The sequence below is a fragment of the Cavia porcellus genome, unplaced genomic scaffold, assembly GCF_034190915.1.
Source record: "Cavia porcellus strain 051 isolate PalLab524CR breed Dunkin Hartley unplaced genomic scaffold, mCavPor4.1 scaffold_1, whole genome shotgun sequence".
NCBI lineage: Eukaryota > Metazoa > Chordata > Mammalia > Rodentia > Caviidae > Cavia > Cavia porcellus.
In genome coordinates this window covers 139,779,269-139,806,625 of record NW_026947484.1, presented here as the reverse complement: position 1 = coordinate 139,806,625, position 27,357 = coordinate 139,779,269, and the positions used below count along the sequence as shown (strand labels likewise).

The 27,357-nt window shown below is 38.9% G+C and overlaps 1 protein-coding gene and 1 long non-coding RNA gene across 4 annotated transcripts in view; one reads left to right on the top strand and one right to left on the bottom strand.

The window, feature by feature from the left end:
- Positions 1-3,074: 3,074 nt before the first annotated feature.
- On the bottom strand, positions 3,075-13,000 carry LOC100725801 (3 beta-hydroxysteroid dehydrogenase/Delta 5-->4-isomerase-like). Of its 3 annotated transcripts, none has more exons than XM_013142910.2 (4): positions 12,623-13,000; positions 11,619-11,904; positions 6,916-7,080; positions 3,075-4,158 (listed from the first exon to the last, which is right to left on the bottom strand). In XM_013142910.2, exons 2-4 carry the CDS (start codon positions 11,701-11,703, stop codon positions 3,347-3,349), a joined length of 1,062 nt encoding a protein of 353 aa, XP_012998364.1. In that variant the 5' UTR covers positions 11,704-11,904; positions 12,623-13,000; the 3' UTR covers positions 3,075-3,346. The 3 variants fall into 3 exon arrangements, with proteins under 3 accessions (XP_012998364.1, XP_023417113.1, XP_063112521.1); XM_023561345.2 differs by having other exon boundaries at positions 11,767-11,964; positions 12,623-12,881; XM_063256451.1 differs by having other exon boundaries at positions 11,767-11,904; positions 12,623-12,878.
- LOC106025537 (uncharacterized) overlaps positions 6,978-27,357 on the top strand; it is a 44,285-nt gene continuing 23,905 nt past the window's right edge. The window contains exon 1 of the long non-coding RNA XR_010049836.1: positions 6,978-7,154. This is a non-coding gene — a long non-coding RNA (uncharacterized LOC106025537). The remainder of the gene's footprint in view (positions 7,155-27,357) is intronic.

The window sequence follows — 27,357 nt, the reverse complement described above, 5'->3', positions numbered from 1 at the left end:
GAAATAAAAAATTTGCAAGACTTAAATCTCATTGAGAAGCTCTCTCTATAGTTTTTGCTAACACTGAAATTTAAAAGATTTGGTTTTTACATCTTGAAAAGTTTTTAAGTAATCATTAACATTTTTGTGGTAGCCTTGATGGTCCACGGATCTTGTCATGTGGCTCCAGCCAGAGTCATCCTCTAACCCTTGGACCTGTGCACATGTGCTCCAATATTTGCCTCAAAGATCTGACTGTGATATTTCATTTATATTCTGAAAAGCTAGCCATGTGTTGTTATGCCAGTATGTTCACCCTGTGCTGCTGCACTATCACCAATTAATGATGTAAGCTTTGTGCCTTCCATACATTCAGGCAAATGGGCACATGCCAGGGTGCCTAGTGTGGGCAGAGGCACAGTTGTGCAGACCCCTGTGAGTAGGACAGCATGGTACTCAGGAAAGTAGAGGCAGGCATGTCCAAGGCTTACACCTGCTCTGGCAATGAATGGGGAGTTTCTATAACCCCCATCCACCTGTTAAGTACACTGCCCGCTGGAGCAGGTTACTTCATCCCCCAGCCAGGCTTTAGGATCTGTGGTTTGCAGAACTCTATGATTCCTGCCATGAGCCACTGGCATATACCAACCCAGTTTTCTCCTCTGTTCAAGGAACTGTAAGAGGTGGTGGTAGAGGCAGCACTCTGAGATTTCTTACATTCTTGGTTTGTGGTGGCCCTTTCAAGAATCTGTGGGTGTGTTGATAGATTTCTCCTAGTGCTTTTTCTGCCAGACCTTTCATACTGAATTGGTCCTTCCCCTAAAACCTCTAGTGTTGGGGCCTGCCTTATTGGTAAAGATTTTGCTCATTGGGAAGACATCTCTTCCTACAAAGGCTCTGCTTTAAGTGTGGGAGCCTCTGTTTGGAGCACTTATGTTTACCCTGTTCCTGCAGCAGGAGGTGTTGACTCCAAGCTCCTCCATAATGGATTTAAAAGAGATCAAAATGTGTTTCAAATTGAACAGACATTAGAGGAGATTATTTATTCTATGCCTGTATAATTTTTAAAAAAATTTTGTGTAGGCACATGAATTTTATGATCTGCTTTGCCCCCAACAGTCCCAGTCAAGAAATTACTTGAGCCAGTAGTGACATTACCTCACTATTTGAGCATCCTCATGTTTGTCATGCAGGGTTCCATATTTGTCTCTTATCTACAGTGACATATATTATGGATGGCCTTCTTAGAACAGGTGCAGCACCAGTTATTGGAACCTTGACTTAGCATGACAAATCCCTTTCTCAAGGATAGGATGAAGTAATTAAAACAGAGACAAGATATTTATTTCAGTTACAAGAAAAATTGCAAAAGTCAAAACACAGTGAAGGACTAAGATAAAGAGGTTCAGTGTCTCTAGAACTTCTTAGTTGCACAGCTGGAATTGGGGGGTGCACTAGTGGGCTGCAAGCAGTGAAGCCAGTGAACTGTAGATGTGTTCGAGGTTTTAGAATGGAGGAATGTTACCTTTTAGGCAAAGTACACAGGAACAGATCATAATAAACTAGTAACTGGACCACTGAGCTAGAAGGAATTTAGATAAGCCAAAATCCTCAGATATTGTGTTATCTTGCTTCAGATGCTTAGAACACACAGACCATTGGCTGGTTTCAGACCTGGTCTTAGGGCTGCAGATAAATTTCATCTAACATAGGCTTCTTGTCTTGCCAGAAGTCACATAGTACCAAGACAGACTCTCATTTTAATTTACATTTATCTTCATTATGATTATTTCTAGGTAATTTTCTTATAATGGTTGCAGCAAAGTAGATTCTTTGTCAAATTAGATAAAGTTGCCTCATTTGAAACTATGTATGCTTGTTTTCTGGAGATCAACTAGGTCTCTCAGTTTTAGCTAGTGTTATAAAATTTTAGCTCAAGCATACCTACCCATTTTGGTGGAATGTAATATAGGAGTTCCATTCCTATCAACATCCTATTTCAGTTTTTTAAAATGGGAAGAAAGAAGAAATCTTAATGCTTATGACACTTTTGTGATATTTGTGATACAGAAATACAGGGAAATCAATTGGTGCAACCTGTGCAGCTTCACAAAAGTAGCCAGCTCACATGGCTCCTCATTTGCTTTTATCCCTGGAGATTCAACAGAGCTCCTGTGAATGCTGCTTCACTAGTTGATCAATGATTGTCATGACTTAAATCAACAGACTTCTTGTTTGTTCCCTTTTGCCCATAGAAATCCACAAAGTTGAGAGAAAGAAATATAAAAAAAGAAGGAAATCAAATAGGTACAAGAACAAAAGAAGAAAAGAGAGAATGTAAGGCATAAAGGAGGAGAAGACAGTTAAATCTTTAAGTGTGGAGAATGGATTTGCATAATTTAGGATAATTAGGAGATATATTTATTGTGGAAGTTGAGACAGTTTCCTATTACTTCCTAAGGACCCAAGATCTACTTGGATTTTATGAATGGTAAGAGTGAAATCTAAAGCTACATCAGACCACAATGGTCAGCACTCTTGTATTCGGGTGTATTCTAGAACCATCAAGGTCTCTGACATTTCAATTGAAAGCTAGAAGCATCTCTGCTTACCACTTAATTCCTAAGTCAGTTGTTGAGGGGTGCTGCCCTTGTATCCCTCAGCCCAGTATCTAGGTTCCTTTAAAGATTCTACTGATTCTAGAGCTTTTTGAACAGGCCATGGAGGGAGAATATACACCAAAATTCAAGGGAATGTCTCTCAGTGATAAAAACTTGACGCTCTGCTCCCTCGCTGCAAAACTCAGTACAAAGTGTGAGATCTTCATTACTATCCATGGAGATCGGATCTCACAAGTTCCTCATTCCTGCCACAGGAGTCTTGCCTCCCAGTGATCTGGTGAAGCTGAAATGTGGTAATGTAAGTCATTTAATACATGCCTGAAACCTAGCTGCTCAGCACGATTCTCAGGTGCACTTCTGGCCCTGCCATCACTCTTCCCACAGCAATTCTATATGCCTTTCCAAGCAGCACATGACTACAATTGGAAAGGGAAAGGAAAGGTGAAAAATGTGAGTTAACAAAAATTATACGGGTTCCAGGTTAGGCAATCAAAGTTTTATTCCACTTTTCCTTGTGCCTTGTTAAGCATTGTAAGGTTTTTCACAGAAAAGAAACAGTATGTTTAGTAATGGGAAATGAAAAATAGGCATTTTGTAGCCTTATGAAGACAATAAGTTGCCATGGTTTCACAGTCAGGCTGTAGGATCTGCGCTTGTGCCTTTGACAAGTTTTGGAGGAATCCAGGTTGAAGAAGCAGATAAAAGCATCAGGGGTCACACAGAGCCACATCCTTATGATGGTCACATCACTGAGTCTTTGTCTTCAAAGTCCCCTTGTGCTGCTGCACTAGTGAACCAACCCACTCCCCTGTTTTCTGCTTGGCTTCCTCCCAGCTGAAGAGTGGCTCATATCCTAGGTGGCGTTGAGCTTTCTTATAGGAGACTGTGAACACACTATTTGACAGGGTCAGTAAGTGGCGGGTGAAGGGCGGTTGAAAATTATAAATTGGTCTCAACAGAAAGCTCACCATTTCTAGCAGGAAAGCAAGCCAGTACATTAGAGACAAAGGGATGCTTGGGCCAGAATCAAGGCAGAAGCCCCATTTTTTGCTCAGATTGTAACTGAGGTTATCATAACTTTGGTGAGGTGTGTCATCTGAGACATAATAGAACTGTCCTTGAATATCTGAGGCCTTGTTAGAGTCCCTGAGGGCTCTGGAGGCCATAATGTGGGCCCAGGCCACATTACCAACATAGACTGGATTGGCTACAGAGAATTTGCCTGTGCTTTTCAGTATGCCATTGTTTTTGAGGGCTTTATTCATCTCAGAAGATAAGAATGGGCTTCCTTCTCCATAGATGTACGTGGGCCTCAAAGCACAAGTATACAGGGTGCCACCATTTCTCAGGGGGCAGCCATTAGCTTTCAGCACAGCCTTCTCAGCCAGCCTTTTGCTGCATGGGTATGGAGCAGACCAGGTGCTTTCATGATGGTTGTACTCATTGGTGTTCTGGACAATCTCCTTGTAGGAGTTGGGCCCAGCTACTTCGATTGTGCTTGTGTAGATGAAGATTGGCACGCTGGCTTGTACACAGGCCTCCAACAGGAACTCGGTACCTGCACGTGGTGAGCACAGGGTCAGCATTCATAAATAAACCAAAGGTTCCCCCATGGATAACAATCTTGTTCATATCCACAACTTCCCTCTGAAGTGATTTTTGCAGGCTAGTCAAGGAAAAATATCAACAAAATGGAAACAATATCTATGTTGTCATGCTACAGAAACCTGATTCAAACTGAAAGGAACATGCCTTGTACCAGGAAGTTGGAAGGCAAACTATTTTTACACTAGAGAGCTGGTGAAAGGCCAGTTTTAAATCACCAGCCCTGAGTGAATTTTTGATTTAATTTACACAGGATTTGCAAGCAGGAAATACATAAGTCGACAGCAGATTATTATATAATTGATTACACAAATGATGTCCTATGATGTCAGGCAGATTTATCCTAGGCAGATTTATTTTTAAGGAATTGTTTTTCTTAAAGCCAAAAAATTCTGGCACTCAGGGCTGAGCAGAGTAGGTAGAGTGAAAATTGTGCTTCACTAGGTCAATCTGTTCTAGGTAAAAAGTCCTTGAAACATACTGGAATAACAGGTTGTATTTTTAGATGTGGAAACACACACACTGACACTGGACTTGGACACTGCCATGGCCTGTCAGTCTGTGAGAAACAGCTGAACACAGTCAAGGCTGACTGAATTGATCAGTCTATGTGACAGGCAAGATGAACACATCCTGTCCCAGTAATAGATACAGGCTGCTAGTTAAACTTTTAAGTTTCTATTAATTTTCTATACAGACAGAAATAATGTCCAGGCTTTTGTGTTCAGTACATTTGTGTGTGTGTGTGTATTTTAATCTTTGAAAGAGGCATAGGTGTGCTACTGTGTATGTTACCAAGGTGGATATGTGATCACTATACATCTTGAGATACAGCTCAATGTTAGACTATATATCTAGTATATCTAATGTGTCCTAGCCCTACAGTTATTTCTATTGTGGAAGGACAAAGAAGACAATGAATAAGTAAAAGATAAAATAAAAATTAATTTCCACTTGTCATTCACATAATTTCATTATTTAAGGGTCTTTTAAATCTTAAATTTCAAGAAGCACAGAAAATTTAAAATTCATATCACATATTCTCATTGTTGATCTGCAATATGCAACTATTATATGTGCATATATTTACATTTTTGAAAGATTAGTACACAAGTGTTTAGGTAATCATGATTCCCCATTACATTGTTTTGAAGCCTTATAATGATCGCAGTTGTAATGTGTTTGTCCTGGTTTTTTGTTTTCATTATCTGTGATGGTATGAACAGATAATTTGAGGGAAACAAGTTATTATAATAGCCAGTACTGATATAATATCATCTTACTCCAAAGTCCTACCATGCTCTTGCTCTTCTGTTTCCATTAGTTCTATCACGTTGTACCTTATTGGGTTATATTACATATGAAAGTATAGGGGCTGGGGATTTAGCTCATGGCATAAGTGCCTGCCTTGCAAGCAGTCATGAGTTCAATCCCCGGTACCGATAAAAAGAAAAAAGACAAGAAAAAAAAAGAAAGTATAAACAAATTTCTTATGGAAAATGAGATAATATAGTAACCATTGTTTGTTTTCTGTTAATTGGTTCTGAAAACCCTGTAATACTCTCATTCTCTTGAATGTTTTTATACTATTTTGTTATGTTTGATACTATTGTATATGAAGTTATACTCAACTATTTCAAAGAAAGAGACATTGTGGTAGTTACTGTTAATTATGGGTTGTCTTCTGGTGAAATACTGTTTTGCTTACATTGTTTTGTTCCGATCTGCTCTGTTATGTCCTGTTTTGTCTTAATCTCTTTAAAATAAAAAAGATTAATAACTTTCACAAGAACAATATTTGAGTCTGAGCTAATAGTTGGTTGAATTGGGTGAGATGTGAAGACCCACATGTGATCCTTAGTTTAGCAGGGGAGACTCTGCATCCCTGAACTAGTATCCAAGGTATTTCTGACAGATCAAATAGGGAAAGGGACAAGCTGGGAATTGAAAGACTGTCCTTCTGGGTTCAGAGTGACAGTGGTACATGGCAAGCTTCCTAGTGGTTCAATTTAAAGCCAGAAGGAAAGTTGCAACTCAGAAGAAGCCACCAAGTATTTAGAGATGAGTATTTAAGGAGTGATTTTTATCTTTAGGCATCTGATCTTGACCTACTCCTTGTTTAGACACAATAGTGTGCAGAAGAGATATAGATTATGAGAAATAATTCTTGCCTAGAAAATGTAGTGGGGAGGCCCATGCAGGACCATTCTGTTGTAGCATACTCCTGTGAGACAGCTGTGCTAGTTCTTTGGAGAGGAAGCCTTCCTTCAGGTGGACAGGAGGCTCTGGATGACCTTCATGCAAGTTCTATGTGTGCAGCTGAAGAGGCATAAGCAGAGTCTGATTTCACAGAGGGGAGTTATTAGGTACAAGGACATCAGGAATGTAGAGTAATAGGATAGTTTAATCTGTAATGGAGTAACTGAAGGAAGATTCATTGCTTTGAAGTCAAATATGAGTGATTCTGAATGCTCGCCTTCCTCCTGACTAAATATGTGTCCTTGGCAAACTTCCTTGCTTTTCTTATCCCTGGTTTCCTCATCTAAAAAACAAGAAAATATTATCTTTGAGTATAGTCAGATGAGAGTCCTGAACAAAGGCTATTGGATAAGAACTCAGCAGGTGCTCTACAGGGGGACTTCTCTTTCCCTTCTCATCCCTCTTGCCATTTTTTTCCCAGCAGGTGCATGTTGCTCATAGGCTGCTCTACCTTTCAGGTTGACTTCCATGATGGTCTGTGCAGGGAGGACACCAGATACATCAATGACAGCAGCGGTATGAATAACAACTGAGATGCCCTGGCAGGCTCTCCTCAGGGTCTGAGCGTCCAGAATGTCTCCTTCTACTATTGTCACCTTTGTCTTCATGTTCAGCTCTGTGGAAAAAGAATACAGGTCCTTAGGAAGTTTTCTATATGGACTAAAAATTTTAACAATAAGGTGCCAGTTGGTAAGTAGATTTTCAAGAATATTCCTAGCAGGGAGATATGGAGGAATTAGGACACTCCATGGATAAAACAAAATAATAAGGGCATAGAAATCACAGTGTGTAGCATTTATTGGTAACAATCAAACAACTGTTGCAACCGATTCTTTTGCAGAACATGAATCTGAGTGGTAATCTCTGATGAGTATCATGAACAAAAATTGTTAGTGAGTCCAGAGAAGTTTTATCAAATTCATCAAGGAGTGGGAAAGTTGTAGATAGTTGGATAAAGAAGCCAACTTAGCATTTAATTGTGTAGACAATGAGTAATTCTTCAGGGAATTTGAACTGCAGGAGAAACTGAGGCAGTGTTGTGAATAGGACACTCACCTTGGCACCAGGATGTCCATTATACTATTGCAAAGATATAGTAGAAAACAAGGCTTCAATGCACTAATCATAGTGTCGCTGCCAGAATTCATAAGAGGGCAAACACAGTCCCAGCAGTAGGAGCACAAGAGAGGAGACCCACAAGCGGTGAGTTTGTGGTCTTCCCATTCCAGATTTGGGTGCTTAACTTGGTCTATGATGTGCAGAAAATCAATTAAGCTCATCCCTAGTGTTTTCTACTTGTGTGAGTAACAGAAGTTGAATGGAGTCATGCACAGAGAATTCAAGATGGATTCTTCTGATGAGCTTAATTGAAAACATCTAATGTGTTGAATATTATCAATAGCGGATATCCATGAGGTAAATGAATCATCTACATTTGATTTCCATCCCAGCTGTGTAGTCCAGGAGAATTACAACAGAAAAATTTCCATATATCAGGTAAGATCCACACGTATGACACAAGCACACCTCCAGTGATACGACCATCTCAATTTAGTCCAGAAAATTCATCTTGTGCTACATGTAGTCTCCATCAATCCTGCGCATTTTTTGGGATTTTACAGTTTACAAATAAATGGATGGTTGATTCATTTCCTTTCCTACTGACCACAGAAGACAGGAATTCTGAATCCAGTTTCCCCTGTGTAGGTGAGGAAACCGGATCACTAAGCTACAGGGAAGATCTGAGGGTTCATACCACACCTGCTTCTTCAGCTTGCTGTCTGCACCCCAATGACAGGATGAAATGTTAGGAATTAGATTTTCTGAAGCTGAATCAAGATAAATGTGCTGGACAGAACATGCAAGTGAGGCCTCAGGATGAGGGAAGAGAGACAATCAGAGAAAAAATACTAGGTTGATGGATCCCTATTTGTGGTGGAAGAAGAACCACTCACTGGATTTCTGTGTTATGTTATGTTTGTTTTCATCCCTTGTCTTTGTAAAGTAACCCAAGGTGGCCCTCTAGTGCAGGAAGGTGAAGAAAGGCTGAAGTTTGGAGATGGGTGTATGCCTAAGTGTGGTATCTTCCTTTGTTATGTCTCTACTCTATTATTACTATTACTACTATTTTCCCAGCACAAGAACATAAAATTAAAACAATTAGGTAAAAGGAACAGATCACCTATAAAAGAAAGTCCATCACAATCAACACCAACTTCTCTACACAAACTCTCTAGTCAAGAAATGCTTAAAGTATTTCAAATACTGAAAGAAAATAACTTGCAACTCAGAGTGATTTCTCCTAAAAAACTTATCTCTCAATATTAATGGAAGAAAAAGAACACTTCAGTGACAAAGAACAACTAAAAAAATTCATGGTGGTAAAATCAACCTATGAAGAGTACTGAAAGACATTCCTGACAGATTTAAAAAAAAAAGTCTACAAACCACCAGGCAGGGCAAGATTTAACAGAGGGGAATATCAGAGAATCCACAGCAAAAAATAACATGACAATGATAACACACATCAGTAGTAACCATCAATGTAAATGGCCTCAACCCATCAATCAAAAGAAAAGAACCAGTAAAATAGATTTAAAAAGCACATCAAACAATATGATGTATATAAGAAATACATGTAACTAAAAAAAGAAATTCACAGACTGAAAGTAAAAGAATAGAAAACAATATTTCATAAAATGGAAATGCAGAAAAAAGGAGTAGCTATTCTCTTTGCAGATAATGTGAATTTCAAACCAAGAATGATCAAAAGAGATAAATAAGATCACTGTATCCATATTAAGGAAAAACATCAAGGTGAAGAGATAACAATCATAAATATATATGAATCCATTATGGGAGCACACATCTATATTCAACAAATATTAATACAGATAAAAAAGAAAACAGACTATAATGCAGTTGCAACAGGACCTTAACATCCCATTGTCACAAAGAGATAAATTCACTTAAAAACTTCAGGAAAGAAATAATAGCTCTGAATTGAGCAGGTGAATAAATGGACTTAATAGATGCTTACAGAGTACTTTGGCCAGCAACAATATCAGAATTCACATTCATCTCAGCTGCACATGGGATGTTATCTAAAGTAGACCATATACTAACCCAAATAACATGCTTAAGTAAATGCAATGGAATTGAAGTCTCCCCATGCACATTATCTGAGCATAGTGCAAAGAGTAAATGTTAATGGCAAAACAATCTGCAAAAATTCCATAAATACATGGAAGTGAAATAACACCCTCATGAAAAATCAGTTGATCACAGAAGAAATTAAAGAAAAATAATCAAAAAATATCTGCAATTAGTAGGCACTGCAAACATGGTACCATGTATTGTTCAAATAGAACACTAAGAATCTTTGAGCTTAACTTTCTTCAGGCCTGTGCCTGAACTGTCCCTCTTCCTGAACTGTCACCAGGAGAAGTTGTTCTTCAAAGCTGAGCACCATGTTTTCCTACCACCAACAGTTACACTGCCAATATTGCAGTGATAGCATGTTTACAAACAGTTCTGCTCATATTTTAATATTTGCTTACTGGACACACCACAGACGCAGTCAAGTGAAGAGAGCTGATAGTGGAAGAAGTGAAAGAAGAGGAGAGGTATGGGATGGTTAGGATTTTCTGGAAGGTCTTCTGTTTGCTTATGGGGTGATTTGTGCAGTCTTATGCCTTAAATACCGAGGCCACAGAATTGGGGTAGACAATGGGTTTAAAGGTTTGAGGTGGACAATGAAAAAGACTGAAGTCTAACTATGCCAAGTGTTACGTCCATGTTTCAGTGATGTAGCCTCAGGGATGGAATGTAGATGGACTTCTAAGGTCCATTATTTTCCCATGACCCGAGTTTAGTTTCCCAATTCTTTTGCAGATGAATGAGTCCTATTTTCTACTGTCACCACTGGATTGTTTTAAAGATCTAGGGTAAAGCATCTGGGAATATTTAATATTTTTTCCATGAGCTTTATTTGTAGTAAGGGCAACAACTTGGGAAAAGAACAATGGATAAGTCCAGTCACTCTGCTTCACTCTTCTTTTGGGGGTGAAGAGAAGTAAAGCATGGTAAGAATAATGTCGGAGGCTCCCAGGTAGGAACCCTGGTCATGCTGCTCCTCACCTGTGTGTACTTCAGTGACTTTGTACAGATACTCATGTATGCATTCTCTCTCTTTCTCATTTTTATACCCAAGAGCAGCTTTACCTGCATTTCCTTTATCTTACCTTCACCTAAAATGCTGACTATTTGTACCCTCAAAGAAAGCAAACAGTGAGATCTACGGCAACCAAGAGAACAGAGGACTCATGCCTGAGGCCCCTGGATCAATAATTCTCAGCAGGAGTTGGGGGACAGTTGTCTAGTTCAGACGCATGAGCAGACTAACCAGCTGCAAGTGAGAGAAGTGATGCATGATTTCTAGATGAAAAGTAGAGAGATCCAGAGACCCAGTGGCTCCTTATGGCCACCTAGAGTAATACTGAGTCAGGCATAGGCAGGAGATACAGTGTGGGAGGCATCTCGTGTTAGGCTCAAAAAAGATAGGATGCCTCTGGTTGTTGGAGATCAAAGAGTGTGCAGTTCTCACCATTGTTTTTGCTTATCATAGCTTAAGCCTGAGAAAATCCTCCTCTCGGGATTTTAATTAAATCTTGCTATGAATCTAAAACACATGTACATGCTCTTATATTCTTTTGACCTTTGGCATGAGCCTGAAGAACATGTGCCTATTTCAGAGTAACTGATTGTAAGCCCAGGGTTAGTTTGAAATTATTAACATTGCCATTTTGATCACTCAAAGGGGTTTGACAGCCATTGAGGCTTTGATCAACTCCAAATAAATTAAAAAAGTGTTCAGTTAATTGTATAGAATTTTCTAGTAGGTATAATCACAGGCCCTAAGACATGCAAAAGTTTCCTCAAAACCTGAAGCTGTGAGGAAATGTGGTGAATTTTCTCATCATCTTACTCCCACTTTGAGGAGCACATTTCCTTTAATATATTTCAGTCTTTATACTGTGGCCCTGCTCAGTTCATTTCGAATGCAAAGAACCTGCATATTGACTGAGACTGAGAACAAGTGTTCAGTAACAAGTCCAGAAACCAGTTTCCCAACAGCTGTGCAAGATCTCTTACCCTGTACATCCTCAGTTCTTTCTGATGAGTGTGGACATGGAATATCCATTATGATCCCACATTTCCTGTTTGTTTTAAAAAACATCCTCTCCCACAGTTGGTTAGGCTGTAGAATGGATCCCTAATGTGAAATTTCCAGTCCACTTACTGGAGAATTCTTCCTTGGTGTCTGGTCTGAAGAACTTGTCCAGGGCTCTGACCTCCTGCAGCCCCTCCTCCTGCACCAACAAGTGGACAATCCGCTGGCCTAGGAAGCCTCCTGCTCCTGTCACCAGACATCTCCAGCCTGTCATGGCCAATGTAGAGAGCAGAGCACAGTGAGGATCAGATGTGATGATAGGTGACTCTGGAGAGGATTAAAGAAAACAAAAGTCCAATAGGTACAGGGCACATAAAGTGCTTATAATATCAGACAGGGGAATTTACTCAGTTTGGCCTTTGTACTCTCAGATTTTGTTATGACTTCTACCCTACAACATCCATGCAGTCATAGAAGGTGTTTTGATATTGACTGATGCTACAACCACTTCATGGTTCAATGCTAGTATCAAAGGGTACTGTGATAAACAGTAAGTGAGCTGCTCACCCTGAGTAGTCTACATGATACATAAAAGAAGGACTTGAGATTGTTTTTGCTTGCTTTTGCCTGCCTGCTTGCTGTGGACTGCTGGTTTCCTGTTATGCCTCTCTGCCATTTGACTTTGCCTTGGTGCCAGCCCTCTAGGAGCAGAACATGCCAGGACTGTGAGCTACTTAAACATTTCCTCCTTTACCTTTATCCACTGGGTGTTTATCTCAGCACTGAGGTAAGTAACTGAGGCACACATAGATTTCATCTGTGATTGCAATATGTGCAGTGTGATTGCCTGACAAAATCACATTCTATCTAAAATGTCTAAATCACTTTAGATATCCATTACAAAACCCAGGTTTCTTTAGTTGTTCTTCAACATTAATGTAATTAAATGGAAGTGGTCATGAAATGAAGAGAAATATTTACTTACCTAATGTGTTGGTTAATTTTAAAGGAGGTTATAAAGGATACGATTAGAAAGTTGCCAAATATAGTGGAATTTTCAGGAAGCTTCAGTGCTCTTGCTGTCCACAGAACCCATCAGGTGTGTCCAGTCCTCGGCCTCTGCAAGCACTGATCGTTCAGATCTCTGTCTGTGGGTTATTATGGAGATTAGCATATTCACATGATCAGGAGATGAACAAGTATGTCAACATATGATTGGACTGAATTTGACCAAGTAATAACAGATTAGTGGGTATCCAGTTAGACCTTTGAATTTGGATTTCTCCACGTTTCTTCCTTGAGGGTGTGGAGCAAAATCACACTGGAATGTAGATCATATCAAAAACATAATCTTTGTTTCCAAGCAAAGATCCTTAACATCCAAGGACTATAAAACTCAAAAGAATTTAGAACTTTACTCAATTGTCTTTCAATTATTAACAACATGGCTAGGACGACATATTACACGTAGGTGTTTTCACAATGAGGATGTTGTTTTCAGAATTAAGTTCAAGAACAGGATGATCAACAAGCAGTTTCTTGCTCAGGCATATTGAGTACTCAGGTTAAAAGAAAATATTGTTTCTGGTTTGAATCATGCCTGAGGTATGAAGTTAACATTAGTTATTTTTGTTTTAAAAACAAAAGAATAGAAACAATGTAGAATTTCCCACAAAAGTAGGAATTTGAAGGTAGTTAATATATTGCATATTGTTATTACAAGTAGTTGTTCAGATTACAAGATTTAAGAACGAAAAATGATCAAATGATCAAACAATCAAAGCACAAACTGTTCTTTTTGATAAAATTTCAGAGATTAGTAGTATTGTTATCTATCTTGTATACACACACACACACACACACGCACACACGCATGCACATATACACAGAAAACACAGAACACAAGCAAATAATAGAATCATGAGAAGAAAATGAAATAAGATGTTTTCAAATATCCCCAATTCCTCTGTACTTGCTGATACGGTATCAAAGGTGAATTAACCAACAGCCAACAAAATGTGTCAGGAAGGCAAATTCATAGGAAATATAAACAGATAAAAAGATCTAAGTAGATAATGCCATATTCAAAAAATGCCGTATTTAAAAAATGATCAGAAAGTCTAGAGAAGATGCCAGTAACAAAACTTGGTAAAGTGAACAATTCAAAGTTAAAACAACATTTAAAAGAATGAACTCAGAGACACTAATAAAAAGCTAGCTGAGGTAAACAATTTAATACAACACAAAAACAACAAGCTTAGAAAAGAATGCATTGATAGGGGCTGGAGATTTAGCTCAGCGGCATAAGCGCCTGCCTTGCAAGCAAGCAGTTGTGAGTTCGATCCCCGGTACCAATAAAAAGGAAAAAGACCAAAAAAAAAAAAAAAAAAAAAAAAAAAAAGAATGCATTGATAAGATTTCAATTTCAATTCAATTTCTGAATTTTCAGAAATTCAGAAGAGTAAGGATTCTATTGAAAATACAGGCTATAAACATGACCAGTGAGAGCACAGTGTCAGAACAATATGACAGGGTTGCTGCCAGAGTCCAAAAGAGTGAGGGATAACAGCAAGAGAGGATCCAACAGATAACACAAAAGAAGACAAATTCAATATTAATTGGAATTAATTAAAAATTACAACACAGTGGAAATAATATAAAACAACTGCTTACAAAAATAACAGCACACAGATTTCAAAATAAGAGAAAAGAAATTTTCACCCAGAGAAGTGAAATATATAAAACACCAAAAAGAACCTCTTCATAATACATTACAGTCACAGTTCTGGATATACAGCATAAGAAAAACAGACAAAACAATGAATCACATGTAAAATCAAGAAATAAGAAACATGAATGCAAAAGAAATAAAAGAAAAAGGAGAGTTTCACATATCCCATTAATCTTGCAAAGAAGAAAGGAGAATATGGCAGAATAAATAAATAAATGAATAAATAAAGAATTTGTAAAAAACACAAAAAATTCTTTTAGTTTAGAGTGGTGATTTTCTACCAGAGCCTGCAGGTTTGTCATCCAAGAAGTCACAGATTTCTCTGCTTATTGGGGGAATTTAGTCATATCTATGTTGAGAAACAAGAACAAAGAGCCAAGCATGTGTTTGTTAGGTGCAATTCTGTTCCTGAGATCGATCTGTGTGTTTATCGAAAGTTGTAGCAACTGACCAAGCTGATTAACACTCAACTAATCCCAGTATGACACCCTTATTCCACATTTACACACCCTATATTCATCTATCTCTTCTGCTTATGACCACGTAAATTTGTGGCTTTGGTGGAAAATTTAGGTAGGCAGGAGCAATAATATTCCACTCTTGAACTCTCAAAATACTCATGTATCTTTATTTGGGCAAACTTTCAACTCTAATAGATAAAAGATAAAAGATAAAAATAGGCGTTATAAAGGAATGGGACCAAAGCAAGTCCAAAGTTCAGCAGGAAAAGCATTACATCCCATAGTACTATGCCCAGCATTTGGGGCCAACTGTGAATTCCAATGAGCATGGGAGGCCCCATTTCTATGGCACTGCCCATAATTGCAATTCTCATCGATTCTTTCTAGGGCTTTGCTTGCTCCTTGAAGCTTTCTTCAAATAGTCCATGTTCCTGGCATCTCCAAACTTCTAAGAACTCCATGCATCCAATCTGTCTCAGTCTCACACAGGTTTAAAGACTGCCATTGCAGGGCATTCCACACTTTCATCTGAAATCTGAGTAAAAGCATTCCTGATTCCAAACTCATGTATTGTACATCTAATGAAAACCAGCACCATGTGGATGGCACCAAGATCTACTACCAACTGGAGCAGTAGCCAGCTTGTGTCCCTTTTGGCTGTAGGCTATGAGTTCCTGGATTGCTGAGTGCTGTGAGCCTAATCCAGAGAATCAACTTCTTTTTTTTTATTTTTTTATTTTTTTATCGGTACCAGGGATCAAACTCATGACTGCCTGCTTGTAAGGCAGGTGCTTATGCTGCTGAGCTAAATCCCCAGCCCCAGAGAATCAACTTCTTGAGGCTACCACAATTCTGGAATGTGGTGCTCTGGGACTATCTCCTCAAAAGATAGTCTTCATCTTTTCAAAACTGTTCTTGTACTGTTAGTTCATATAATATTCTTGAGGTATTTTTTCTATTGTTCTATTTCTTTATAGCAAGCAAGGTCTCTATTGGTCCACCTTTGCAGGTCCTAACTTTAATAGAGCCTTTTTTTCTGGTCAAACTCAAAACAGTTTAAATCATTCTGCTGGGCTCTTTGTCCTTGATTCTCAACATAGATATGACTAAATTCCCCCAATAATATCCATGCCAAGTCTAAACATGAGATGTCATCCCAGAACTACTGGAATTGGAGTGAGTATGCCCAGGGATTCTGATAATACACTGAAGAAGTTACTTTGTATGATTGACCTTTCCCAGGTACCAACACTGTGTATGATTCACAGCAGAGGTCCTCAGGATTAGACTCCATGAATACTGTGTGGACTCTTTCTAGACCTAGTGCTCCAAATGGAGGTAGAGGGGGCAGGCATGTGAGAGAGACAGAGATTCAGTTGCATTCTAACACTATATAATAATGGAGGAGTAGGCTGATTGAATACTAACATGATATCAAACTCACATTCTTTGTGTTGAGTTTGCAGAATATAAGGATGTTTGCAGCTGCCAAGAAGGGCTGCCTCACCATGCCATGCTACCTCAGAGGTAACTGTGTATGGACTCACACCTCCAAGAACTGTAAGAAATAAATCTTTCCTTTCCTAACTTTGGGCATCATATGTTTTGTTTCAATGATGAGTAAAATAATAAGACAGAATTTGATACCAGAGGAGTGGGTTGTGGCTGTGACTATACCTGGCCATGTGGTTTGAGAGCCTTTGGAAATGACTTGTGAGCAGAGTTGGAACGGTTTGGAGATGGTGGCTCAATGCATATAGCTGGAACAGCTTAGGCTGTTCTTTACAGGAGATTCTAGCCAGAGCTCAGGAGATGGAAGGGAAGATAAAAAACCAGCTAGTAAAGACCAGGCTCTGGAGGTTTCTGTGGGGAAGAAGGGCTGCATTGATTGTTGGACTCTAGTTAATGTATGGTGGCTTGGCAGAAAGTTTGATTGCATTTTGCTTGTGTCCAGAGACTTTGCCTGAGACTGAGATTAAAGGTGGAGGAGTGATTAATCTGGCAAAAGAAATTTCAAGGCAGCCAAATGTTGAGGGTGAGGCATGGCTTTTGTTGGAGGCTTTTAGCCAGATTTGTGTTGCAAATCAAAAGAAAGAGCCCAACAGAGTAATTTAAAATGGTCTGAGATTGGCCAGAAGGAAAATGTCAGTAAAGCTTTTGGAGTGTAAAGAGAGAGAGCTGAGACTTTGATTGCTGAAAAGGAGCAGAGAAAGAAAAAAGATGGCTAGGGGGCATCCCAGGAAGCAGCATGTCTCCGCCATTGCAGCCTCAAAACTGCAAAAAAGGAGGACTTTGCTCAGAGGAGAAAGCTGAAGAATGCCATGCTCTAGAATGGTGACAGAGGCCACATGAAGTTCCAAAATGGTGGCAGCATATGAGGTTCCAAAATGGCAGCAGCCACACCAGGTTCCAGGATGATGGTGACTTAGAGAAGCTTTCCCTCACAATCAGGTTCACAGAGCCCAATGATCCAGGCATTGACCCCTACAGCCAAGAGAGAGAAATGCCTGGCTACTGCTCCAGCTAGCAGTGGACCTTGGCAGCATCCACATGGTGCTTTTAGGTGCAAGAAAAACGCACAAATTCTGAGGGTAAAATGGCTTCCACCCTGATTGCAAAAGGCCTGGGAGGTCAAGCAGTGTGCCCCCGAGAGGGCAATATGTGAGTATATAAGGATGAAGCCAAAGATGCAGCAGAGACTCCAAAAGTTTGGAAAAGCCAGGAATGTGGGTCATCCAAGGAAATCTGCAAAAACTGAGCAGATGTGGCTTAAGAGAGAAGCTGCAGGAGCTGAAATCCCTGAAAGTGTCATGGAAGTTGAATCACCTGAGCCTTTTGGAGCTTGCAACCAAATTGCTTCAAATGCTGAGCGTGGAACTCTACGAATTATTGTTCACCTTGATGGATGTTAGACTTGCTTTATGTCCAATGCTTTGCATTCCTCTGTTTGTAACTTTTGGAATAGTAATATTTATGTTGTGCCTTTGCATTTCAGAAATGTTTAAACTTCTTTCATTTGTACAAGGGTTTACAGTTAAGAGTTTGCCACAGATCTGGAGAAGACTTTGGATTTGGAATTTTCAGCAACGCTGAAATTGTTAGGACTCTAGTAACTCTTGGAGATGGACTAAATGTCTTTTGTATAAAGAATGTTCGTGAGTTTTTGGGGACCAGGTGTAGAATGTCATGGTTTATATCAGTGGCCCCCAAGCCGCATGCAATTATGCATTGCTGATTGGTTCATTGTCTAGCACTTTGATTAGTGGTGTGAGTGCTACACCCACATAGGGATGGAGCCAGGATATAATGTAATGGTGGGAATAAGGAGTATCTCTCTCTCTTGTGCCTTTCTGCCTTGCTGTTTGCACCTGCCATAAAGGGCTGCCATAAAAACCAACTGAGTATTGACTGAAACCTGCAAGAACTGTAAGAAATAAAACTTTCCTTTCCTAACTTTGGGCATCAAGTATTTTGTCTCAGCAACAAGTAAAAAGTAACTAAGACAATTACCAATATGATGTCAAAACAACATTTCTTGTGTTGAGTTTGCAGAATATAAGGATGACTTTTGTGACTTTTTCTGAGGCAGGATTAGGAGAAGGATAGGGCTAAAGCAAATTCTTAATTCAGGGCTTCATGTTTCACATATAGGTGAGACAGAAAGCCATAAAAGACTTAAAGTTGAGAGATTCTTTCTTGAGATTTTGTTTAATAGTTGGTCAAGATGACCACCACAGCTGCTAATCTGTTAATGTTCAGTTTACCTGGATGTGTACTGAAGTGTTTGTCCTTGGACAAGATAGTGAGAGATGGATTGAGGAAGGGATCTGCATACTTATTGTTAGTGCTTTACCTGAGCAATGTCTAAGTTGAAGCTGAGGTGCATAAAGTGGAACAAGCAGAGCAAACTCTCCTGAAAGTGCCCTTAGCATTCCAAAAGGCTTTAGCCATGGGTCACCCCCTTATTATGAAGAAGAAGAAAAAGACCAGGAAGTTGGAGATTTGCTTCACAATAAGGGCATGAAGGCAGAATCAAGCAGTACTACCTCTCTAGAAGAATGAATCTGTTTCTGAAAAAAGAAAGTCCTCCTCATGAGTTTACCCTCCTCTTCTTCTGCAGTTCCCTTACTTTTAGCTCTTTTTCTGCCATACCATGAGGTCCAGCCTGTTCATTCCTGTAAGGCCCTTATCTCTCAAACTGGCATTCATTTGGGAGGTGGGATCTGATGCAGATGAAGTGCAGCTGAGTCCTACCCTCTGCTCTCTTTCAAGTGCTTTCTCATCCTGCATTTTTTGTCACCATGTGATATTTTGGAAGCACAGCTTTCTTCTGTGTGTCTTTAATACCTCCTAGAAGCTAGGCCTGAGCTCTTACCTTGTCAGGTGATAGTCAAGAAATATATGTTTACAATTCCTATTGAAACCAGAGTTTAAGTGTGTCTTGTTTAAAAGATATCACACCTGTTGTCCTCTCATGTATTTAATAAAATCCTGTTCATTCTGGCCAGACATCTTTTCTTATGAATACCTTCCTTTCTGTCCCCCTGTATTGTGGACTGATCAGGCTCGCAGCCTTCTAAATGAGTGGATGATGAAAGCTTAAGTGAAAAAGGCATATTGTATGATTTTAGGGTTCTAGGAGGGCTAAAATCCTCTAGCGTAATTTGAGAACTTTTGGAGGCTGAGACAAAACTTTTTGGGAAACCTGTAACCAATTGGTTTTAAACAAAGGAAAGGGATCTTGAGCAAAACAAGGGAAACTGAACAGGATCATAGGAGTCAATGTAAAAACTTTTTAAAGAAGTAGATTACATCACTTTAGAGAACTATCTTATCTCTAAGTTGACATTTACTTCCTGAATGAGATGCCTGCACCTACAGTCTCCAGTTAGTTAATTGGTTTTGAAGTTGAGCATCCTCAGCTGTGGCCTTGTTTTGCTCTTTGAGGCATCACGGCATCATAACCCATGACAGTACTCAGCTGGGAGCAGTGATTTATAGAAGTTTACATGCTATGAACCCATTGCCTGTGTCCAGACAAGGGGCTTAGATCTGGGAGAGACTCACAAATAACCAGAGACAGTCAATTGATTAAGTGTAAATCCTGCTCAGAGTCACTTTGCAGTGGTATCCTTCAAATGCTCCCTCTCATTTTTTTTAACAGAAGTTGAATCAGGTACATCATGGCTACACAGTGTCTAGAAGTTAGGCTATTCTGGATTCTCTCACAGATCATGGAAAGAGTAAGGAAAAACACACAGATTATGCTAAAGACAGTAACATAAAGCCACAAGTATGCCTTTAGATAGTTGAATGGATTTAATTGGTTTAAAGTATCAGAAAATTGGTGTCAATCTTGAATTTATAAACTTTTTGGGTTTGTCAGGATAGTGAGAAGACCTCCTTTTGGAGGGCACTGAAATTTATAGTAATATTTTGATAGTTAGCTCCTTGTACATTTTTTATACCCTCCTACAGATGCATAGATTTTTTATAATGCAAGGGAGTTATGTAGAAATGAGTGGCCTCGTAATGGCCCTTTCATCCTTCTAATAATGTAGACTCTCTATTTGGTCTTTCATCTATAATACAGAAGTTTTCAGACTTCTAAACTATGTCTCTAATTTAGTATCTGTGTTAGGATTTTTAAAAATGGTTTCTCAACAGTCTTTTTCTCACTATGTATGAAATGAACTATCTATACAGAATATGTGATGGCCATTGAAGAAACTGCCACACTGGAGAACTGGAGAAACAATTTCTGCAATAATTGATCAAGTGATTTTTTTTCTTTTTTTTCCCCGTGCATCAGACATTTTGCTAGTGTATGCAACAAACTGACACTAGAGAGTAGGATCATGTTTTAGCACAATTAACAGGGCTCTGATCTGGCATGAGACCTATTATTAATAACATCTGTCTATAAATAGAACCTGCTTCTACACAGTGACTCAAAGTACAACTTGATCACTTAAAGGAATTAGCATTTTAAGATGCAATGCCTTATAGAAACACATGAGGATTATAAATGTAATTGGAAGTTTGGACAGTCATGTAATACATTCACTTAACATGTTTTATGATTTGATTTTACCTTTTTGCCAATCTGTATACTTTTTATCATGACAAGTAAGGTCAATTCTTTAAAAAAAATTGTTGTATTATTTTTATTTATCCACCATAGATTAAATATGGCATAGGCGTACTGAGCCCTGAGCTGGTCCTGTTTACAAGTTTTACAGCTGAAGATTGTTTAGTAATGCTAGCTGAATATGTCTTAAGATCTCCCATAGATCTGTACTTTTATCATATCAACAATTTTTTCCTGTGGTCTCTAGTCAACAAACTCAGGTTGTTCTATTTTTTCTTTAATTTTGCCTGAGATGACAATTGGTCCACGTCAGACAGCATATTTAAGTGTTTTTAAATGGCTAATTATGGAGCAAATAGGTATTTTTGACTTTAATTAACCTGTCACACTTTTGGGGTAGGTTAAATTCCAGGGTGATATCAACCAGTTGTTTTAAAGTGTGTCCCTTCTAAGTTTGATGGCAAGCAACATAGGAATATTTTTATTGAATTTTAAGATCTTTACACACAACAGTGGAAAAACAAATTGTACAGTATCATTAATTGTCCTGTATGGAGTATCAGTAAAGATGATTGGGCTGAATGTCATGTAACTTAGGTTCAGTCATGTCTGGTTTCTGATAAATATCTTTCTAGGTAATAGGTCCAAGTAATGGTGGACTAGGGACATAAGTCTAATACTGTATTCATGAAATACATTTTATACTTACAAGTACTGTTGGCAGAAATATTAAAGCAATCCAAGGTGGTCAAGAGTTATTGTTATTTCCTTTTTGATAACTATATAGCTTGCCTCATGAACTGTCACTTGGATGTCATTTTACTGGATCACTTTTCTTCTTGGGGAGGATTGGTGAGGGGAAGCTGGAAGTGAATGTTTTGGTGGATTGGTAGGTCCCTGTGGTGAGCCTTTATCCTCTGGAGGGCCCAGAGTGGCAGAGCCATTACACAGCACTGTCTGGAGCATTGTCAATCATGTCTCCTGCCAAGGTCATATATTTCTGGACAGAGGCTACCTCATGAATCTATTACCTGTTAAGCAACAAGCATAACCTCCCCACATTACTAGATGCACTGGTCCTATTTTCTTCTTGTCGATGTCTTTTCAAAACAATTGAGCTCTTTTTAGGGCATTCTTATGGGATACTGACCAATGAAGTTTTGCAGAGTCAATTTGTTATCTGTAGCTGAATTTACAAAATTTAAAGTGAAACCGGCTAAATCTAACTGTGCTAGTGGGGTGATTGTATTTTCTCTTTTTGTTTATTTAACTCAGTGTTTGAAGATATATGTGCTTTTTTTTCAATTGCTTGCCTTTGTCTTGAAGGTTGTAAGGAATTTCTGTAATGTGCTTAATATATGATAGCTGAAAAAAGGGATGTAATTGTCAGTGTTTATAATATGTGGAACACATTTAGAAGCAAATGCTGACAGTGTTGTAGAACGTGGCCATTTCTTTCCCCTGCATGACAAGCAGCGTGAATCAAGTGAGAATGTGTATCAATAAACACATGAATGTATTGCAATTTGCCAAAATATATGTGTAACATTCATTCACCAACTATGATTCTATTTTTAGTCTCTGGGGTTGCTGCCCTCTGCTGGCACAGGCCTAGAAACCTGTTGACAGCAGGACAGGACGTAAGAATTTGTCATGCTTGAGACCTGGATTATTGAAATTCTTTGGTTAAAGACTTACTGTTTTGATGATGCTGTGAATGAGATTGTTTAGCTGCATTAGATACAATAATAAATGTGATCAGTGAATGATTTATATATGTTAAAAATCCCAGTAAAATAGAATGAGACCTTATGTGAGCAATATAAAATGGTATTGTTAGATTATGAATTGCTTTTTGTAGACTGAGAAACCAACTAAATAGACCTGGATCTAAAGTCAGCGGTAGGATGGTTCTCTGAGTCACTGAGTAAGGTAGAATGCATAGGCTGAATCACTAATTATGTTGATCGATTTGCAGTTATGTGCTGTAAGATAAATGAAATAGCAATAATGTTAGACTTTTGTGTAGAAAGTCCTGGGATCTCTATTACCTGTTAATAATCCTTCCACTAAATTGCAGGCTTTTGTTTGATGAGCCATCAGTAAGATAAATTGCTTCATCAGAAATGGTTCAAGTTTAGTAGTTCTTGAATTAATAAACAAATGCTTAAGAAAAAATTGAAAAATAAGATCATTGGGAAAATGATTATGAATTTGTCTTACGAAGTCTGCAAGTGTTACTTGTCAATATAGAGATTGCTGTAACAGGATCAAATATTGGTTTAAATCAATAGGCAATATGTTTATGGCAGCATCAATACCAGAGTTGTCTAGACCTTATCCTTTTCATGGTGACAACCTCGGTGATTTGTTCTAAATATAACTGTAAGGTTTTGACTGATTACAAAGTTGAATCTGTTCAACAGGATAAACTTCTTTATTGTAAACTTTCCTGTAGCACCTGCAGGAGAATGAAGAGGATTTAAAATTTAAGAAATAAGAGAGCAATCTGTATCTATTTTAAAAAGTTGATGCTGTTGTAACATGTTTTTAATCAAGGTTTGTTCTTTTTCAGTCTCAATAGATAAAGAATGAGTGAAAGCAATAGCCAGATTTCTTTGTAGAGTATTACATAATTGTTTTAATTGATAGGTAATTATATCCAATTTTGGGTTTATCTAATTTATGTCTCAAAATCTTTTGAAAATCACTTAGAGTTTTTAAGTGATCTTGATGAATTGGTGGCTCTTGTGACTTTTCGTGATGGTCCTGTTAGTCACTAGCCTTCTCACGTAATAATAAGAAATGCATGCTCCACCCTCTGAAATGTTTAACCATGTACTTTTTAGAAAATCTGACAATTCTGGATATAGTTCATTGGGACACTGGATCTGTTCCCCAAGTGGTACATAACATCCTGTCCCAGAAAGTATCTCTTCATTTATTTCTGGATGTGGATAAGGACAATTTCTATTTATACGAACTTGTTCTAAAATATTTTTAACTTTACAACCAAATGAAGGATTTGAGCAGGAGACAGGCATGTTTGAGTTAAATATAGGATGTCATAAGGTATCAGTTGTATGTGCCCAAAACATTTTGTAAAAGTCCCACTGTAAATGGATTTTGAACTCCATTGTTAACCACACTGTCTTAGTTACTTTATGCTTGTCACTGTGACAAAATACCTGAAGCCCAAGTTGGGAAAGGAAAGGTTTATTTCTTACAGTTTTTGGAAGTTTCAATCCACACTCATTTGGCTCCAAGACAGGCGGGCATGGCTGGACCACAGTTCATGGCAGCCGCTGACAGCAAGCTCGAACCAGCAAAGAGCAAGACTCACCTTCTTCCTGCCATTACATCACATCCTTGCTCTACCCTATGTGGGTGGCACACTGACACCATCAATCCAAGCACTAGACAGTGAACCATCACAAATACACAATGCACACTCAGGAGGCCTGGGGGACACACACATAAACCATGACACACACTTTGAGATTTTTTCAGCACTTGTTATCCAAAAGACCTGTGAGCAAAAGCCATTTTGCCATTTCTATGTTGCTGAATTCTAACTGGGAGAAAAGTAAGAGGTGCCAGTGATTTTTCTCTTTTGTGGTACTTTTCCCTTAAAACCTGTAAGTTTCTGGATAGAGCTGTGAGGGACAGTTTTCCTGAAGGCTCCAGAGGCTGCTGAGGGGATCCCATTAAGGATTCTGTTTTGTTGTCAGATGCCTCTTCTCAGAGGTCTTTTGTTTCCTTAGTGTCCAAATCAGAAACTATTTTCTAACCAGCATGACTAGAGTTGGTTTAGAAGTATATCCTGTTCATTGTGCTGCTCCACATCAGGCTGACAACTATAAGGATACAATAAGCGGTAAGAAGAGGCATCATAGCAAAGCATCCAGGGCGGAGATGAATTTGGGAAGAAAAGCTCAGTTAAGTGCATGATGACTGGCATCCAAACAGGCACTGGAATTCTTTGGACAGGGGAGTTTTAGCCTGAATGAGCAAGTTTAATTAGAGTGGAAAGTACGGGAGACAGAGAAGCCCTTCACAGATGAAACTTCATTGAGAATACTTGGAGAACAGTGGGAAATAAAAACATTTAAGAGTGAATCTTGCAGCTGTAGCAAGACATTTTGCCTGGCAGTAAAATGGACAAAAAAATTTCCAGCCAAAGAGCAAAGATATATATGGTTGCTCCAAGGTTTGTCAAATGCCCAGGGGGTTTGTGCACCAACAAGAGACCTAAAAACAGTTTTACAAGAGGTAAATAGATATAATCCATTTTTGCTCAAACAGGCAGTATAGATATTGAAAATTGGGAAAGACTCAGGAAAAATCTTAAAAAGACATATAGAGATAAAAATAATTTCCCTTGAGATATTCTCAGTTTAGAATCTGGGTTCATTCATTTTGGAGGTCCTTACAGAGTTCACAGAAAACAGTTTCTGATTTGGACTCTAAAGAAACAAAACAGGGCTGGGGATTTAGCTCAGCGGCATAAGCGCCTGCCTTGCAAGCAGGCAGTCATGAGTTCGGTCCCCGGTACCGATAAAAAGGAAAAAGACCCCCCCCCCAAAAGAAACAAAACAGCTCCCAGGAGAGGCATTTAGCCTATATTTCTGATCTCCTTCCTATGCCATTTACCACGGAAAGGACAGGCCTAGTGTTGAATTGACTTGCTTCAAGGATACAAGTGGATACTACATAGGAGAATCACAGTCTGAAGCTGAAAGTAGGACCTATATACAGGGAAGAGGTATTACAGGCAAGAACCCCTGGCAGTAAGTTGATATTGCTGGAGCATGTTCAAGTGATGGCAAGAGATATAGAAATCTTGGGTGGCATTTGCAACTTCTGCCTTAACTGAGCTTTTTCTCCTAAATCTATCTCTACCCCTGGATGCCTTCCTCTGTTGCTTCTTCCCACTGCCTGTTCTATCCTTACACACATCAGCCTAAGGTGGAGCAGCACAATGGAGAGGTTGTACACTTAAACTACTCTAGTTATACTAGTTTGATGGAATTGGGGCAAGTCACTTCAACACTAGCCCTGTCCTCTCATTGGTAAATGGCACAGGAAGGAGATTGGAGCTTTAGGTTAGAAGAGAGGAGAAGGGGAATGTCTAGCTCTGGGGTTGAATATCAAAAACAGCTTCTTCTGGCTTTCAGGAGATATGGCACCTTTCCCGCTTACCCTTAGATTATGCAATAGTAGTTTTGCTATTTGTGGAAGAAATATCTATAGACAAGATTGACTGTATACTTTTTAACCAAAGTGTAAATTTTAATGTTGGTCTCTAGCAGACCAACGAACCATGCACAGAGCCCTAAGTATGTACACAACTGTTTGCCTCTATCTTAATAATCACACACTGGTTCGAAAGATTCCAGCAGTTCAGGAGGAAGGGAATTCTGGATTCCTGAAACAAAGATTCCTGGTTTCTGGATAGTGTCCATGACAGGATGATGCAGGCCATAGATTCACTAAAGGCCCACACCCTTGTTCTGATCACCCATTTTGGCTCAACAAACAGTTGATATGTTGGTCCTAAGTCTTGTGTCTTAAGGATGCACTGCCTGCAGTTATTATGGACAGGGAGGTCAAGGTTACAGAAGAGCTTCAGAACTGTTTCAGAGTATGTAGCTGAGCCAGATCACTTGCCCTCAAGAACACAGTGAGTAAAACACTTTATTCTTGTATTCCACTTCCCTTTGGGGTTTGTTGATGAACCTGTTTCACGCCTTCTAACAATGACTGTTTTCTGCTCATTTGTCTGGTATAGAGTCTTGGGCTAAGGAAAAGGGAAAGAAATTTCCCTCACATGTTTCCCATAACCCTCTGATATTGTACACAACAATTGCTCCAAGAGAGATTCAATTATCCAGCAGTAAAAAGTTTTCAGCAAGAGACTGACACTGCAGCAAGTTAGTGTGCAGAAACATCTTTGGCAACACTGCTGTGACTGGACTCTATGGAGGACTCTATAGGTAGGGTGATTTTCATGTGAGATTATTTAAGAAATAAGGAGGCCTCTACCAAGACTGGGTCACCAGTAATGAAGAGGATATTTTATGCAGTGGATTGGAGACAGAATTAGTAAAATCAAAGGATAGTGTCAGGGAAATATTACCCAGATGTACGTATCGAGAAATTGTGCCATTGAACTGCTGTGACCATGCTCAGTTCTACACAAGTATGGTTCTTCTAGTTTTCTCAGGCTGCATGGTTTTCCTGCCTCACCTTCCTAAGTAGTTAAGATTAAAAGCACCACCATATCTACATGATATGTTAAATAAAAAATTAGTTTTGGTTGTTGCTCTGAATCTCTTGCAGAACATACTTACATAACTAAGTCTTAATTTTTCACATTTTGTATATATCATTTCCAACTACTGATGAAATAATTTCAGACATAAATCCATTTAGGC

Bases quoted from the DNA above. Each gene is read 5' to 3' on its own strand.
- LOC100725801 (XM_023561345.2), bottom strand. From the start codon at position 11,911: ATGACAGGCTGGAGATGTCTGGTGACAGGAGCAGGAGGCTTCCTAGGC. The intron at 7,081-11,766 runs GTAAGTGGACTG...CTTTTTCCACAG, and splicing joins CACCAAGGAAGAATTCTCCA to AGCTGAACATGAAGACAAAG. The intron at 4,159-6,915 runs GTAGAGCAGCCT...CACCACGTGCAG, and splicing joins CATGGAAGTCAACCTGAAAG to GTACCGAGTTCCTGTTGGAG.